General features: G+C 41.5%; 1 protein-coding gene across 2 annotated transcripts in view; it reads left to right on the top strand.

Annotated features, from left to right (window-relative positions):
- Nucleotides 1-1,514: 1,514 nt before the first annotated feature.
- Nucleotides 1,515-18,865, top strand: part of GRM1 (glutamate metabotropic receptor 1) — a gene marked incomplete at both ends in the record, with an annotated part of 188,683 nt that continues 171,332 nt past the window's right edge. The window contains one exon of one of the 2 annotated variants that reach the window (XM_082302657.1): nt 1,515-2,277. In XM_082302657.1, the coding sequence (XP_082158783.1) occupies nt 1,515-2,277 (763 nt within the window). The remainder of the gene's footprint in view (nt 2,278-18,865) is intronic. The other variant, XM_082302658.1, reaches the window with a different exon arrangement.

Raw genomic sequence — 18,865 nt, 5'->3', positions numbered from 1 at the left:
TGCCTGCGGGTGCGGACGCGCAGCCAGGACAGCGGCTCCCCTCGGAGCGTCGCCTTCCTCGGGACCGTCTCCAGCGCCCCGCGCCGCTCGGCGGACACGCAGCCCCGCCGGCCCCGGCATCTCAGCCCGCCGGCACGGAGGGACGGAAGCGGCGGCCAGCCCGGGGCGGTGCGTGCCGCGGCGGTCTGCGAGCCCCGGGAGGGGCGTGCGTGTGTGTGAGTGAGTGTGTGCGAGCAGTATGTGTGTGTGAGAGAGAGAGCCACGGTGCTTGTGCGTGCGGGGACACCGCGGCAGCAGCGCCTGGCGGGGGGCAGAAGTTTTGGGGAAGCGCCCCGCAGTGCTGGCGGGCGGCCGAACCGGCGGTGGCGGGGCCGGGACAGCAGCACACTGGAGCACCGAGGCAGCGGGGTGCCGGGACAGCGCGACAGGAGGCTGCAGGCAGGGGCAACGGGACAGGGAGACAGCGGCCGGGGGGCAGCGGGGCTGGGCCCGCGGTCCGTCACTGCCTCGGCTGCCGGGCGCTGTCTCGGGTGCTGACGGCTCCCCGTGCAACAGGGACGCAGCCCGACCGCGCTCCCGGGCGGCGGCGGCCGCATCTTCCCTCCCAGCGCGGCGTTTCAAGCCGACAAGCCCTGTCGCCGGGCTCGCCGCTGCTCCCCGCCCGAAGCCTGTCTGCACGGCAGGCGTGCCGGTAAGGCACATCGGGGCTTTTGCCCGCGGTTGCCTTAGTAACTAATATGTATTTTCCCCTGATTTCATGTGTGTGTACCTGACTGAATTACAGTTTTGCCCCCTACACACGGAAAAGTTAATCTAAACTGTAGAGTGCTTCCTTTCTTCGTCCGTTCGCTGACCTTTAAATGACATTTCCCGTGGCTGGCAGGGCAGACTGCTCGCTTTCTCTTTTTACTCACATTATGGATGGAGAAAGGAAATGTCTAAACGGAGAAAGATGCCTTCAGGTAATCAGAATACAAAGGAAGAAGCTCTTGTCACCTGCTTTCAGGGCTGGGGCCGCTGGGGCCGGGCTAGGGCTCTTCTCCGACGAGCTACCTACCTCCTGAAACTTTTAAAACTTCCCGGGGGCAGAGGGGGTGTGTGTGCTGGCTGGAGGTGCGGGAAGTAGCCGCCTTGGCTTGAAAAGCAGACGCAAAAAGGATTGTAGACACTCAGCATATGTGAGTATGCCTGATCGTATATCAAGGCAAATAAATACATGTTTTAATCCCTCTTGAAACTTCTTGTTGAGAGGTTTATCGAAGCAAATTGCCCTGGGCATTTGCGAAGCAGCCATCTCTGTGCGGGATTGCTTTATCGAGCTCAGGTTTGACATCTATTTCCCGGTTAGCCCGTTTTATCCCCTATTTCTATGCCACCAGGTTAAAAGTCACTAGGATGATGGCCGTCTTGGCACCTTCAAGAGTGATGCTGTGAGGCTTCGCTGTGATGGTACTTGAAGCAACTTGGCCGTCGTCAGGGAGAAGCAGATGCCATTTCCTACATGTCCTTAAACCATGTGCAGGCAAGGGGAGCCCATGAAATTCGTAACCTGGGTCTGGATGACATCGTGCAACAAAATGATTGGTGTGCTGCTGGTCTTTTTCCCTGCTCTGCTCCTGGAGATGGACGTGCTGCCCAGGAGTGGTGGTCGGAGGGTTCTTCTCTCTGCAGCCTCCTCACAGCGGTCGGTGGCTCGGATGGACGGGGATGTCATCATCGGGGCCCTCTTCTCTGTCCATCACCAGCCGCCGGCTGAGAAAGTGCCCGAGAGGAAGTGCGGGGAAATCCGGGAGCAATACGGCATCCAGAGAGTAGAAGCCATGTTTCACACTTTGGATAAAATTAACGCAGACCCGGTCCTGCTACCTAACATCACTCTGGGCAGCGAGATCCGAGACTCCTGCTGGCACTCCTCCGTGGCCCTGGAGCAGAGCATCGAGTTCATACGGGACTCTCTCATCTCCATCAGGGACGACAGGGACGGAGGCACCCGCTGCATTTCCGACTCACAGACCCAGCCCCAGACCAGAGTGAAAAAGCCCATCGCGGGGGTCATCGGCCCCGGCTCCAGCTCAGTTGCTATCCAAGTCCAAAATCTACTCCAGCTCTTCGACATCCCCCAGATCGCTTACTCCGCCACCAGCATCGACCTGAGCGACAAAACGCTGTACAAGTACTTCCTCAGGGTGGTCCCCTCCGACACGCTGCAAGCCAGGGCCATGCTTGACATCGTCAAGCGTTACAACTGGACCTACGTCTCCGCCGTCCACACGGAAGGTGGGTATGGGGCAGCCCTCGCCTCCCCGGCCCGGCCCCGGGGCGCTGCGCCCTCCGCGGCGGCTCCGCACGGACGCGCTTGTGCCGGGTCATCCGCCGGGACCCGGGGCCGGGGCTGCGGCTCCGCCCCGGGAAAGCGCCGGCCGCTGCCACCCGCGGAGACCGTGAAGCGAACGTGGAAAAGCGGGGGGTGCGGGGGTGCCGTTCCGGCGGCGCGGAGGGGCCCCCGGCTGCGGGCAGCGGGAGCGGGGCTCGGCGGAGCAGCAATGCCCGCAAGAGATCGGGCGTCTCCCCGGCGGTCCCGGCCCTGTCCGCATTTGCACACAGAGTGGTTGTCGTGTTTCTAAATAAAAGTTAACAGATGTGAGCAGCTGGATCTGGGGCGGGCAGCCGCTCTCCTCCGGCTGGGCCCCGGCGGCTCCGTGGGGCCGGTCAGTCCGTGGGGCTTCATCTCGCGGGGGAGTTTGGCGAAACGGAATCAGGGGTCGGCAGGGACTCCGGGATAAGCTGCTGGCTTTGCTGCATGTGAACTGATTTTCTGGGTCTGCGAACAGAGAGGAAAGAAACCTGAAAATCCCTCCCCTGTCCAGGTAGCCCCTGCAAAACCAGGTGCTGTGGGAAAGGGCAGGCAGAGGCTCACCTGCCAGGAAGTCTGGGCAAGTGTGCTTGCATGCAGCTTGAGCAATAGTCAAAGCTATCACTCTGCACAATCTGTTCATAGTCAACAGGTCTTCTTCATTTTAAATATCAAAAGAAAAATAGCAAGAGTAAGGTTATTTTAAAGAGGAGACATTGGTTTATGGCCAGGCTAGGTGGACCAACATAAATTGCAGCAGTAATTGCATTTGATAGAAAACAAACTCTTGTGATATATTATTGTGATATTCCTGTAGTCCAGTTGTGGTCCTCAAAATGGGATTTTTAAGTATAAAAATGCAAATCTGACCACATTATTGCTATAGCTTTGCAACTATTCTGTTTATCTGAGTGTATCTCTTGTATAGATTTGATTTATGTTTCCCTCTGCTTACTGAGCTGACTCCACACCTTGCATTCTCACAGAGATGACTAAGTAAAATGAGGTAAGAATACATATTGTGACGAAAAAATAAAAGAATCTCCAGGAAGAGTTCCATATTTACATCATTCAGAAGGGAACTGGATTGATTTGGACACCAAAACCAGAAAGTACTGCAATTTGAGGGAGCTGGGGGACAAGTGAGAGCATGAAGCAATGACCTGACATTTGCAGTTAATTTATGCCCTGTTCAGATAAGAAAATGAGCTGCTAGTAAGACTCCAACATAAGCTATTAAGATTCTCTATTGTTGAGAGATATGATTAGATCCTGTGGAAGGCCAGGATGACGAATAAACATGGAAGGGGTAAATTCTTTGTTGATTTAAATAGCCATCGCTCCCTTCAAGGCACTCTGGGGAGCTCTGCTAACTCACTGTGCCTGAGGAGTTGCCTGGACTGGCTGCCTCTCTGTCCCACTCCTGTTAACATTAGTGGGCCTTACCTCTTTTGGAAAAGAGAACATCTTCTGAAGGTTCATTTTTAAAAAAAGATCAGTAAAAGTAGCAACCTCAGTCATTTCTTGTGAGCAATTTTAATTAGATACCTATTTTTATGAATGTTACTGACTGATGAAAAATAATTGTTGCAAGATTTTGAAGTGATACTTCTGAAAATAGGGATAGCCCACAAGGCAGCACTCTTCTCTTAGGAAAGGTCACAAGGATTTTGCAGATCATGCAGCTTGAGATTCAGATTTACTTTTTTTTAATTAATCTCTGTCTGTCATTCCCTTATTGTTAAATTCAAGCCAAAAATGTCACTGAAAATATGTAACAAGCTTAAACTTTTGCATTTCTTTCCAGAAAGACAAGTCATTGACCCCCACCCAATTGCTGTTCAGTAGATTCCAAAGATTATTTTTTCTCTTCTATTTAAAGTGAAATTAGTATTAATGAAAATCAGTGTAAATGGTTGCATTTCTGTTGTTTCAAACCCCGTGCATTCACTGTACTGTTAAAGGTGAAATCATTCTTTGCAGACAACACAAAGCCACTCCAAATAATAATCTGTGTGAGCAGAGCTGCTCCATCCACGCTATGTTTGGAAATACAGGGATAAAATGTAGTCAGAAACATTCCTCCTCCACAATTACTCATAGGCCTCTACACTGTCTTTACGGTGGGCAGCAAAATGTGCTGGGAGGAATTCTAGGGCATCACTGGTTGGAGAATCTCTTCAACAAGGACTGTGAGGAAGGGGTATGTTTCTAGGAAATGCATAAGTTGTCACTGTGAAGAAGTTAATTCCTTCCCCTTCCTGGTGCTCCAGATCCAGTTTGGCCCCCTCTCCAGAGAGAAAAGCTGCTTAGTTCTGCCCTGACCTCTGGTTCTCATGGGGATGGACAATGCTCAGCTCTTGCAGGCGCCCAGCCACAAGGGGTTGCAGTGAGACCACTGAGCTGACTGACCGCCTGTGTTAGCGAGCCACGCTCCTCAGTCCTCACTGACCCGGCGAAGGGCCACTGAAACTGCTCAGAGAGATGAGCCCTTTCCCAGCCTGAACCATCTAACTCCTCTGCTTACCCTTCCTCTACTCCTGCAGCCTAACTCAAGTTGGCTGAATGCCCAAACCAATACCTGGGTACACAATTACAGCTTTAATGAAAATCACAAATGAATACCACACAATTTGTTGCCCAAGTTTCTAAACATGAAGCCTACACGTGCCATAAGAATGAGCACAAAGAAGTCGTCCATATAGGAGGATGTCTTTAAGTAGTTTTCATTTGACATATAAGTTTATTCTTCCTGTGTCAATGTGGTAATTAATTAGTGATGACACTCAGTCTCTACACTCTGGTACATTAAGCTGCACGGAGATGTGCCAGACCTGTTGGGGTTTTTACACAGTGGTTTAAGATGTATAAACATTGCACCTGGGTAAAAACTTCTCAGCGAGTGAATAAAACCTGTTAAAGGTCCACATAGCATGGTGCTCCTTGTACATAAAAATTGACACATAAAACTCCACATTAAAGAAGAAAGAAAGTAGTTACTGTGCTTGGTTATTTTATTATGTATCTCAGGTGAGCATAGTTGCCCATTATGAGAGTCAGTGTTTTCCAGAGTGGGCAACAGTCATTAAATGCTGTAACAAATCTGTGCATCTGTCAGTGGAAGGCTGTATGACCATATAGTAGTTGCAAAGCATTTTCAAGGCTATTATTTTTTTAAGTTTTCTTCAAAGGTAATTCAGTGTTGGAGTTCTTGGTGAGTCCACATCTCAGGTTTTAGGCTTGAAAGTCATTCTTATCTTGAAATGCACGTAAGTGGATGCTTAACTTTGAGCCAAAGCTTCCTAAGGAAATCAAAGGCATCAGAAAGCACATATCTTAAGCTGGGCACAATCCTTAGTGTGATAAGGGCAGAAGGATCTATGCTTGCTAAGGGTAACTTTCCAAGTGAGATATTCTGGTCTTTTGCAAGATAACTTCAGAGTCAGGTATTATTCTCAAACCAGGCAGCCACTGGTGATTTGGTGAAGAATTACAGGGGACACTTTCTTCCTGGAGAAGAGCCTCCGGGCTGCCTGCGGAACAAGGCAAGAAATAGCAAGCACCACTGCTGTGCTGCTTTCATGCTGAAGGCACAGAAATTAATGGGGTTGCCCCCAGAAAATGCAGAATGGTTAGGAGATTGATGTAGGTTATGCTGACTTCCAAAACCCACAAGACACCTGCACCCTGGCTAGTGATCAGCATGAAGTCTCCACCAAATCCCTCACTTTTACCTGTTCCTCTTGTACATGGAGCAGGAGAGATGACGGTGTAAGTAGTCCTTTTATCACCTCTTCTTCTAAAGTACACCACTTCTGGATAAGCAAATAGAAATACTAGGCACCTGTACCTGGCTTTTCATTTAAATCATTACCTACATGTTAGCCACATAAAAAGTATGTGAGATTTTTGATTCTGTGAAAACAAATCTAAATGTACAGCACAGATTCCTTTGAATGCTGTTTGCAATGTATGGACCATGCTTACTCTTTATTGTACAAATACCCCTTTATAAACAAAATTTCCATTCCAACAGATTGACATGCAGACTTCGCAGAGGCAGCTTTGGAAATGGAATGATTAAGTTGCACCAAATTTGGACTGGTTAGAAATTAATTTTGGAGAAAAGTGAGATGTTTCTGGACTTGATTAAATTTTATCAGATTCGTATTGCCAGGCTGTTCCTTCTTCTTGAGTATAAGGCTTAAAATGAACTATGATGAAGCAGATGGCACAACTGTAAAGACTTTCACATCAAAGTAGATGCTAAGTATATTATATTCACAATGATTTTTGATAACCTGACTGCTGCACACTGTCCATTGTACAGGAAACTCATAAACATGGTTATATATGTTGGAAAGAGGGTGGAAAGGAGCGAGTCCTGCACTTTATTGCAAATCTCACGAGAAATAAATTCATTCAGTAGAACCCACTAAAGTAGCTTTAGATATGCTGGAAGATAATACTTCTTTTTAAAGGTAAGTGGGGCTATATTGATCAAATTGTTCAAAGGAATGATTTTCATAAAATTGTGTTTAAGTTCTCAGAAGGTGTTTCTAATGATGTTCTATTATTAGTTCTATGGTGTCACTCAGTGATTAATACTTTTTGGTAAAAATATTGTCAGGCAAGAGAGATAAGGAATTCCAGTTCAAATGCTTGAAATTTTAGAGTGTCCCAATATTTCTATAGACACCAACAATTACAAAAATGCTCTTAAAGGTTAAGTTCATGTAGTGGTATGAATTGTGCTGAGATGTGTGTTCATAGATGCATATTTCAATCTATTTTTTTCTGTGTTTAAGTTGGTTCACTAACCACCTTCAAAGGCTTTGTGACAAGAAAAAAGGGAGAGGCATATGTCCCAAGAAAAGCAGAAATTAGTTTCAAAACAAGTCTCTATACATTGGATGCATTAATTGTATTAATTAGAAGGTGCTGGGAGAATCATTTACATAGATTAAAGTTGAAAAAATTATGGTTGGTGACAAACACTGTAGAGACCAAGAGAAATTCCTTCTTGAAGATATATTGCTTTGCATTACTCCTAAATTCACAAATAGTATAACTTTTCAACTACACAACTGGCAGCTGCATGAGTTAAATAATCTCAAAAGGTTCATCGAACTCCTGTGCCTGCCTTCTCAGCAATACTGCTAGAGTTCATATTTATCAGTCAGCACAATGGGTTCATTTGTGCTTTACTTTTATTTTTTTCTACATTATGTCCTTGCCATCAGATTTCTATGTCCTATAATCCTTGTTAACTCTGGCAAGTTTCTTGTCTCACTGAAGACTTTTAAAAATCTTAAATGAACTTAGCTTTCTCAAAAAGCTATGAGAAAATGCCTCTAAAATACACCTTCAAACCTGTGGTTCATAACATGGAGGTGCTTGCACTAAGGTTTCTCAAACAGAAAACAGAAAGCTGGAGTAAAAATATAACTAGAAGCAGTGTCATCCATTGAGAAACATTCTTTAGGGGTCTGATATATCAGTGAGCTAGGAACCGCAGTGAGACCCCAGAAGTATTGCACCTGCCACATGCAGCCCAGAAAAATGCTGATCAAAGTTGTTACTAACTGGTGCTCACACAAAGCAATACAGGGATTTCAGTTTATCTTCTGGGTGGCAGGTGTGCTTGCTGCATTAGCCACTGTCACAGATGGCAGTAATTAACACCTGTGCCTGGAGTCTGAACTGGAGGGCCAGGAACTGACTGGACCTGATTGCACCTAAAGAATTGTCCTGTCACCTGTGGGTATCCAAGGGATGCTAAGGGTTATCACCAGAGATGGTTGGAGAGAGGTGTGCAAGGGACAAATGCCATCCAGCGGGTAACCAGCTCAGGTTTGCAGTCTAATTTTTCAATAGTGTTTCCTCAAACACTGTTATTACTATTAATGTACATTTTAACAATTTCTAAATCTGGTTTGCCATCAGAAAGTTGGCTGTTGAGAGAGAGGCTGAATATGAAAAGAAACAAGAGCAGGACAGAGCATACCTCCACAGTTCCAGTCTGTAGCAAGTTCCCAAGTCCTAGGTCTACCAGCCACCAGCAAAGGTTGCCTTTAGAAGTTTGTCCAATCCCATTTTGTATCATTTATACTTTGGTCTCTAGAGCATCACAGAATCACAGAATAATTAAGATTGGAAAAGACCACCGGAAGTCATCTCATCCAGCCTCCCTGCTCAAACAGGGTCCACTAAAGCGTGTTGCTCAGGATTTTGTCTAGATGGCTTTTGAATATCTCCTGGAGAGGAGATTCCACAATCTCTCAGCCTGTTCCCATGCTCAGTAACACTCACAGTAAAGTTCTCCCTCAATCTTATAAATTAATAAGTATCTTGTGTGAACAAATGTTTCCTGCTATTCACTTAAAACTATTCTTCAGAAGTTCATACAAAACTGTTCATCATTTGTTAATCCTGATCATTATTCTGTACTTCTAATTCCAGTATGTAATGTGGGCAAGCAGAGCTATTCAGTATTCAGGATGGGGGTACACCACGGTTAAACTCCCTTGTGAGGTAACAATTTCAGTATTGCTCTCAGACCTTTCCTGATAAACTTCCAGTAGTCCACTACTTTTTTAATTACCACCATGCACTGAATGGATGTTGTCAGAAAATATCTTAAAATTACCACAAAACCTTGTTCTTAAATGGTAAGGCTTACTTCAGAGGCCATCACACACAGGGTTATCCTCACGTGTGTTACCCTTAATTTATTAACACAAATTTTATTTCCTACACTTTGATTCCTATCTGTTAGCCAATTATTAATCCAGGACCTTCTGTTTTATCTCATATTACTTCTATTTCTGTCAGAGACTTTAGTAAGAGACCTCACCAAAAGCTTTCTTAAATCCTAAGTACTCTATAGTGATTGTATTATTCACAGGGTTACCTGCTCCAAAACAGAAGTCTAATTAGCTTCTGAGGTATGTGTTTTTTTCTGAAAAGTTATGTTAATTTTTCCCTGATATGGCATATTTATTTATTTGTACCTTAATACTGTTTTGTTGTTGTTCCTGCCAATTAGCTTTGTGAAGAAATATCTAAAGTCTGCAGAAATACCATGTCTGTTGTTCACTGGATTACATGCTATGCCTCTCTACTCTCCATAAATTCAGTTAAAAATGAAAACTGATACATGAATATATAAAATTGCTTTTTCTACTTTACCGCTTGTTTTTGTGCTAAGGCCCCTTTTACTGGTGTTAACATGCCACAATAGAAAATTAGCTGGCATTGGAAATTTGTTGAAGTCCACCTTATGAATTTGGATTTGTTCTAAAATACATTCTATTGACACTCTGAGACAATGGTTCATTTCTATCCTACATATGGAATGACCTTTGTGTGAGAACTGTCCTATCCGCCTTTTCAGGCAGTGCAGACTGAGAGAATTAATTTAACTTTTCTGTTGTGGTTTTATCTTCCCTGAGTGCTCTCTTTATATAATTAGTTATTACTGAATATCAGGCAAGTTTCCCATTTCTTGAATATTTGAAGAATGGTGGGTTACTAAATTCTATTCCTTTATGTCTCAGTATTGTTTCATCTTGGTTTTTTGTGGTTTTATATTTCAATAGTCAAGGTATACTCTATTCTCTTTCCCTCATTAGGACACAACTTAGACTTTTCAAAGTATTTGTTCTATTTATTTTGTTTTGTTTATTTTAATAGCATGATGAAATTTACTTTTCTGCTTTATCATGCCAGTTTTTTTGATCTTTTTGGAACTTTGGCTCTCAGCCTCTCATATACTCCTGACTAGTCTTCATGGGATTTGTTTATATTTCACTCTTTTGCCTATTTCTTTTAATGTCCTTGAAATTAGCTTTCTCATTCTGATATAATTTATTTTATTTTAATTAAACATTACTTTTACTGGGTTTTTTTTATGTCACGTGCAGCTTTTTTTTGTCGAGATATCACTAAAGTATAGTCAAAATTGCAGACTACTTTTTGGATAGTTAGGTCTTAACAATTTTTGTATGGCTTAAGACTAAATCAAGAGTTGCTTCTTCCTTTGTGAGTGCAATGAGCAAATGAGTAACACATGAAACACATAAAAAAGAAATCAATACTCAGTATGTAAGATTTGCCTTCGTTTTCCATTGTCTAACCTACAGTCTGGCAGTGCTACCTACAGAGCCAGAGTGTCTTAGTAACATTTTGTGGCATTGGTATTGTGCATCACAAGCCATCTTTTCCTCTTCTGCTGAGCCACTGCCTAGTGTCTTGTGTCTATCAAAAACCAAGGTGACAGATATTTCATTTTACTGAAAAGTCGTATTGTTATCTGTGGTGTTGCTGTCCTTTGTTCGAACAATTTTTATTCATAATCTCTCTTGAATATTTTTATAAACAAATGTATTTCTTAAAGGATATTTGAATTATGTTAACAGCCATCAATGATTTATAAGTCCCTTGGGAATTTGGCAATAATGTTGTAAGCATGGGCATTTGGCAGTTCTCGTAGACAAAGCAGAGAAGATCATGTCCCGTGCTGGTGCAGAGAGCAAGTGTAGCTGCAAGGCTCCTGATCCAATACCCATTGAAATTAATTGGTGGCCCTCTGTTGAGTCCAATGGATCCTGAATGGGGCTCAGCACGGACATCAGATGTTGTCTTTTCAGATTATTGAGCTGAAATTTCTCAGAAAGCCATAAAAATCCACAGGGGCTGTGAATCCCACATCTAGGTGTGTGCCATAATTAATTGAAAGTAGTGTAAAACTGTGCGAAAACAAACTGTGTTTATTGGATTTGCATAGATATTAGAGGATATTCAGATACATAATTTTTTCCTTCCAGCTAGAAGAAGGTTGAATCTAGTTCTTCCCATACAAGTTCCCCAGAAAATTTAACACTTGCTTCCCTTTGCAAAATGTTTGAGGAACAAACCTTCATTTTCTTAAATGCAGTTGTTTCACCAGCAACTTTCATCCTTATTCATCTGTGGATACAGATGGGTTTGTACAAGCTGGCAATTTCTCAAAAATTTATTCAAACAAAACTCATCCTGGAAAACAGCAATAAGAACCAGACATGAATATTGCTGAAATGACAACTATTGGAAATGTGAATAAGTGTCCATAAATACTCTCTTAAAATGTTTGGCCAGGCTCCATTGAACATTGAATATCTTTTCCTAGGTGGAGTAGAATATAAAAGATAAATTTGCAATTAATTGCCAGGAAGTGAGAAAACCTTTCAAGCTTGTTTATAAGCCTTTCTTACCCACCTAGTGTTGTGGAGCGGCTTCAGCAAATGGAAATTTGGCATGTAGAAGTTCGTGCTGGGTATTGAAATTGGTGATCCTCCTAATGAGAACATATTTCTCTGACTGCAAGATGCGCATGAGTACATCTCAGTCTCTTGCCAGAACAGCAAATATGTGAAAATGAATATTGGTAGTACTGTTAAGAAATGCTGTATTATGAGCACTGGAAAACTGTAGGATTATTTGAGAGACTGGAAAGTAAAAATCCACTCCTATTGAACTATTCAGAAAGGGTTTACAGTAGCAGGCTGACAGCATTCTTTTGGGGGATGCTCTTAGTTGCCAGGCCATGTTTCCTAGGAGGATAATTCAGGATCAAATTAAAAACTCTACAGCTATCAGCTGTATGAAGCAAAGTGCTGAGCTGGGACAGTTGCTCCACTGGAACAAAAGTGTTGAAGATTTTGAGAAGGGGGAATGAGCCAGACATCAGCCCTGACAGCAGTCCTGGCAGACTGGGTATCACTTAGTCCTTTCCTGTTCCTTTCCACCCTCAAGGCACTACACTTGTGGCTCTTAAGTGTCACTGCATTCCCTGTTAAATAGGCTTAGCCTTCCTCTTTTGGGTGGATACCTGCACAACTCAAACCATTCTTTGTCCACTGTCAAGTTTGCGCACCAACATCTGACAGCTCAGTCTTGGCATACTAAGTGACACGGTGCCAGTGTGTGTCACCTAGAGCCAGAATTCCTTCCCTTCCCACACAGTGCCAACCTGCAAATGAGATTACAATAACAGGAAAGTTCTCCAGGAGTTCCTTATGGATTTGTCACCAAACTCAGAAAGAGGTAAACAATACTCTATTAAACATATGCCCATAACCATGGCCCAATCATGTCCTTCAATGTTGGCATCCTGAAAAAGGGTAGGAGAAGAATGTAGTAAAAGTGGTGTTGAGACAGTAATGTGCAAAACTGATGCTGTGAAGTTGAGTGAGTCAACAAATATTGATTTCAATATATTACAGAACAGCCAAAAATGGACAGTGTTGAGTTATGCCAAAAATCCAAACACGAAAGATAAATGAGCTATGCCAGACAGCTCTGGCTACCAAGACAGCAATCCCCAAAAAAATAACAAGATGGTGATGCAGACTTCAGCTGACAAAACCTTGTAATTAAATTAAAACCAATCAGTGTGACACTGTGAAGAATAGCTCTTCTCAAACAAACCTGATTTTATTCCCTGATGAAAATGCAAACTTGGTAGCTACAGATTGAAAGTGCAGATGAAGTATCTTAGATTTCTTTTCAGGCACTGAATCAGTATTACAGAATATTTTTATTAAAAAAGCACTGTGCAATGTCAGAAAAACAGATGTCCCATAAATTTAAACTCCACACATTGATCTCAGGAAGTAAAGGGTGATCATCAAATAAGATTATGCAGAGAGCTTGACAAAGAGTCTAATACCTCACCGTCTTCATCAATGATATACTGAGCATAATTGCTGACAAGACATACAGATTTGTGAAATGGCAATTAATGGTGAGAAAAGGGAAGATTCAAATCTCTTGGCAAGGTAGGCCCAGTCTGGGAAAATGCATTCCAATGCAGTCAAATGTCAACCATAAATACAGAATAAAGCACATGTGCAGCTTACATAGGAGAATTGTGTCCTTGAAAGAAGTCCTAAGTACACTTTATGATTATAGAGGAACTACATAAAAATTTCCCTCATTTCCCATAAAAGCTAATGCCATCCTTGAGAAAGTGGGAACCTCAATCTAAGGATAATTACTTTTAATTCTGGTATTTGTTCAGTTCTGTTGTCAACTTTTGAAAACCAATATTAAAATATTGAAAAGAGATAGGGATAAAACGGAATGATTTGAGGGCTGAAAAAAGTGCTTAGTAGCAGGAAGCTAAATCAGCTTCATCTGTCTGGTTTTTCGAAAGAGATACAACTTGATTTATCAAAAATGCCTCATTTCCTCCAAGCAAACAAAGCCACTGGGAACTACAGGGCTCTTCATCCTAATGGCTACATGCAAAGCAAGCACCTATTGTTGGTAAGCCAACAAATTCCAATTAGAAAAAAGACCAGTGTTTTCACTCATGCTGGTGATTAACCACTGAGATAAATGATTGAGGAAAGTTCAAACTTTTGATGTTGTCTAATCAAATTTAGCTGCAGATATTCCAGAACAGTTTTATTTGAAATGCATCTCGCTGGACACAGTGCAGTTGCATCTGGAGCGAATGTATGGGCTGGGATTTGATTGGTGGTCAGATAATAAGAGCTGACAATTCTTTTGTCATTAAATCTTGGTCATTTGTGGATAGTTTTAATTATGTAAGGAGGTGAGAAAAATGTTTTATTTAAAGAGTAGCTTAATATTGGGCTTATTCAGCTGCCTAGGAACATCCAAAGTATCATGTGCTGTGGATACTGATTGTAGTGGAAGAGACACTCAGGACAAAATCATCCCGTAATTCAAATTCAGACCACTATTTCAGTTTACATGCAGTATTTGAAGTTAGTATTTGTCCTCTCATCAGCAGTTGGTGCCTGTAATGCATTTTGCCCTTAGACTACAGAGCCCCAGCTCCTATTGGTTTTGTTTGCTTGGGGGAAATTTCCATTTCCATGTGGAATTTATACTTCACTTATTCTCTTACTTGTGACATAGATGTTGGCCCCTGTGACTGAAGAAAACAGTAAGTCTTCTAAAAGGATGCAATGACATTTTCCAGTGGTCTCACTAATTAGCATACTGCTTTGTACCTAAAATGATTTAATTCATGTGACAGCCCATGCAAAGTAAATGAAAAAAGAAAAAAACCACTGTGAAAGAAAACAGGAAATTGATAGCTAGGTTAATTAACATTTTTACCCAGCAGTTTTTCTAGAAATTAATTCAGTGTTGAATTTCTGAATATCTGTTTTAATTTTAACAGATATAATATGAACATAAATATTTTCTGGTTGTTTCAGATCCCAACCAAGATGTTATAACACAATCCCTTCATGCAATGAACATCTTAATGTCCTTTTACAAGGCAACTTAGAGTCTAGCCATGTTTGTAAAATCCTTTGTCCTTGTCACATCTACTTCTGACTTTTCTACTGAGTCCAAATATATGTGAAATAATGCATTCTACATTTATCATAGATGTGTTGTTGTCTGTGAAGTGAGAAACCGAAATGTACTGGTACCACGAATATCCAAAGTCACATCACTGCTTTTTATAGTTCATATCCTGAGGACATCTTAATACTAGGAGTGTCTTCAAAGTTCTGGTAAAACATCTGTATTCAGAACTATGGTTTGGCTTTAACGAAGTCAATAGGAGCTATTGACTGAAATTTAGCTGTGATGATGCTGTGTGATGATCCTGTAAGGTGCAGAATGCTCTTGCTTGATCCCAAATGGCATGTGAATGTTATCTTAACTTTAAGCACTTGAATTATGGAGAGCAAGAATTAACCACACACTTAGACAATACAGTTTCTGGGGGTAGCTGGCATTGCAATAGTGCCCAGTGCTTTACAAGATGAGGCCTGGTGTGCTTATCTCACATTAAAGACAGGCTTTCTGCTGATAAAGCAGACATTTATAAGCCTTGTAAGGGACTCTGCAGTGGGTTAGTCTAGGGGGAAACCAAAGAGCCTTAGTACTTTGCATATCAAGGGATTATGAAAACTGATGAGTGGGCTAAATAAAGACAGGCTGCAACCCACTAGAGAAAAAGGGCAGGATTTTGGATGTGCTGTTTTGAAGTGACAGTTAGTTGCTGCTGTCTTTCTTAATTTAAAGTGGAGTGCCAAAATAACTGATTAGCTTGGCTTTCTAATTTCTAATTATTTTCTAATTTTATGAATAGAAGATCAAGGTAAGTAGGCAGCCAACTGAGTGTTGAAACTTAATTGTATTTAACCATGCAAAAAAACTACGATTTATTTTAAAGTATTTTGTTTGTTTTGCTCTAATTACTCATTTGCTATACTGGATTACACTACGGTAAATGCCACCTGGATTTTTTTCCTCTCTCTTTTATAATGAATAATTTTAGAGTGCTAATTTGTATGTGCTTAAATTTTTGACCTTAGACAGCTCTTCTATCATAATACATGCAGGAAAATAACACACAAAGCAGAAGAAGAAAGAAACTACTTCTGTGTCTCCATCACACAAAGACTTCTGACATAAAAGGCTATTGGCTTTTTGGTGTTGCCAGGCTTCTTTTATTTGTACGAACATTGACTTCCAAGGATACTATCTTAAATTGCCTAGCCTCTAACATATATGAATTTAAAACTCAGAACACACAATGTTTTGTGAAACAGAAATTTTAAAAAATATATATAGATCATATTTAGAATAAGCACTTTGTGTGCTTCATCTCTTAGTTGGGCAGGTTTCATTTTCTAGCCAGCAGCATGCAGAAGGTGACTGTGAGCTACCGTGAAAAGGCACTGGGCTGCCTTGTTTTGGGGAGAAATTTGTGGATATGATAGGATTTTTGTAGAATCATTTGGTGTTGCTGAATCAGCACCTTAGAAAAAGGAATATATCCTATAGGCATCTTCTAACTGGCTCTAGCTCTGACTCCTGGTCTCATCATCCTATCCCATAATACTCATAGCCTGTACCTTTCTGTATATTGCCTCCTAGTCTTTCCTACAACTTCCTCTCCCAGGCCTGTGTCTCAGAATCTATATTGAAACTTAGGACAGTCTCTCAACAGCTCAGTTGACTTTTCATTGTTTTCAGAATGTAGTGCTTCTAGAAAAGCACACAAGTACTGCAAAATCACTCATCTTCAGTGCTGTTCTTTTCATGTTTTTAACATAGTCCACCAGTTTGAAAAACTAGGCATAAGCATCTCTGAACCACACAGAATCATTCCCTAAGCCAATGGCAAGTGCATTTTCTTTAGACTGAAAAAAACTAAATGCCTGAGCTGACCTGCAAGATTAGTTTCCAGACAGGCAAAGAATTTGAAAAAAGCTTTGTAGTCATTACAATTAGATCATAATTAGCTTTTTATTTCTCTGTGTTATTTTAATATAAGAATAAAATTACCTTTCAATCTGATTTCGTTGATCATTGAAGATTTGCCACTGATTTCTGTAGGAAGAAGTTATGTTTTAATTATTATACAATTTCAAGGCAAATGTACATGCATATAAGTGAAATGTACATGTATATGAGGAGAGAGGGTTATAAAACACAAAACCTGAGGGAAGGTCTGTGCATCTTACTAATAGAAACAGTATTACTTCAATTTGCCTTATTCTTGTGGAGAAAGTCTTCAGGGATACATCCTAAAAATGTAAATCTTTATAAAGAATTGCTCTATCGTAATGTATATTTGAATTTGAAAGTCAGGGAAACTTTATGCTGCTACTAATGATCTTTGTGGTGACAAAGGCCATTGTTACTTAGAATAAAGGGAAAAGGGTGCTCTCTATACTGTACTCAGGAGCACCAATAGGCAAAAGCATACATTTTAATAAAAAGAGGAAAGGGGTGGAGCACATGTGCAAGCACAGATGCCTTACCCTTAATTTCTGCAACTTTGATTTTATTCAGAGCATTTAAGTTCTGTACGTAGCAAGAAGTTCTGCTTCACTGCTAATTAGGAGGAGACCCAGTAGAAAAGAGGGATCTAAATATGTGTCACAGTTACATGAAGAGAACAAAACAAAACAAGAAGTGTTTTACCTTAAGCCTAACACACCTTGAAATAGTGACTGTCTGCACCTTGGCTGTAGAGATAAATGATTCATTCATGTATTTATTATGGAAAAGTGCTTCGGACAACTGAAATTATTTCAACATTAAGAAAATGTTTTATCCTGGGGCACTCTCAAGAGGCAAGGAAGGAAACATAATAGGGGTTCTTATTATAAATGTTAACTCACATCACATTAACTGAAGAGGTTCTGGTTCAACTTTACCCTGAGAAGATGAGAATACCATTTTTTGAAGCATTACTGTCAAATGTGACACTGCTGTATTTTGCAGGAACTAATTCTGTGTTTGTTATTCCAAGTGGAGGATTGACCCTGAGCAGTGGCCAACCACCCACACAGTCACTTACTCCCTCCTCCCCCTCTGTACCAAGGGGACAAGGGGAGATAATAGGTAGAACTAGAGTGAATCCAAACAGCTGCAAATCCAAAACACAGCCCATACAGGCTGCTATGAGGAAAGCAGCCAGATCCAGTAGAGTCCAGCTCAAGAAACACCTTATTCAGTGATGTATTTTTTTACCCTCTCATGTTGAAATTGAAGCTATATTGCCCACTTCTCTGATGAGTGCTCTAAATGCTGAACTGCTTGATTTGAACTTTTATGTCTGCAGAGGCCTCATTGAGTTTGTAACATCACACTGAAACTTTCACAACTGATACCCTAGAGATAATGGCATTAGCATTTCAAACTCTAGCCACTCAAGGACTTAGAAGTGTAAAATTATTTAATCTTGATTTACAGCCTAGAGCACTCGTATGGACAATTCCTACATTGCATGCTTTGTGCTTAAGTAGCCTGGATACCTGTGTGACCAACTGTGCTGATGAGATATAGGAATATATTACAGATAAATGACATTTCATACACTTCAGTTGCAAAGTTTCTCCATTTTTTAAGATGTTCCCAAGCATTGTAGAAGTTGTGGTGTTACGAGAACTTCAACTGCTTTGAAATAGGAGACGTATTTTAGGAATGCAGAGTAGAGACAGAGGTATAGCCTTAGTGCCACTTGAGCAGAAGTTTCCCAAGACACAGTCCAACTCAAAAATCACACAGTTCTCCAAGCATCTTCTTCAAGGTTTCCTTACATTGTACAGTTGTATGTGTGCAACTTAATCCACTTTGAAATCATGCCTGGTAAGTTCCTTAATACCAGTAGTTCTCTTGAAATGCAGTTCTAGAATTTAATTCCTTTTACAATTAAAAGCTCCTTAATACTTTACTTTTGAATGTTGCTATGGAGTTTGTTTGGTTTTGATCTGAGAAGGAGACTCTGCCCTTGTATAGCTCACTTAAAGTCACATCTTCCTGTCTCTCATGATCTTGATAGTTGCTCTTTGAGATTTCACTATTGTTCCATTATCTTGTAATGCTGGATATCAGTGCAGAGGCAGTTGTAATACTGTGAAATAGAGTTAAGGTAGTATAGTCTCTCTGTTACTACAGTACTATATTTATTTACATAACTAAACCCCAATTCTATTGGTTTTTTAGCCACAGCATCACCTT

This window comes from Coloeus monedula (assembly GCF_965178545.1).
Source record: "Coloeus monedula genome assembly, chromosome: 2".
Classification (NCBI taxonomy): domain Eukaryota; kingdom Metazoa; phylum Chordata; class Aves; order Passeriformes; family Corvidae; genus Coloeus; species Coloeus monedula.
Note: the sequence above shows the minus strand (reverse complement) of the source record. Positions and strands in the feature narration are given on the sequence as shown.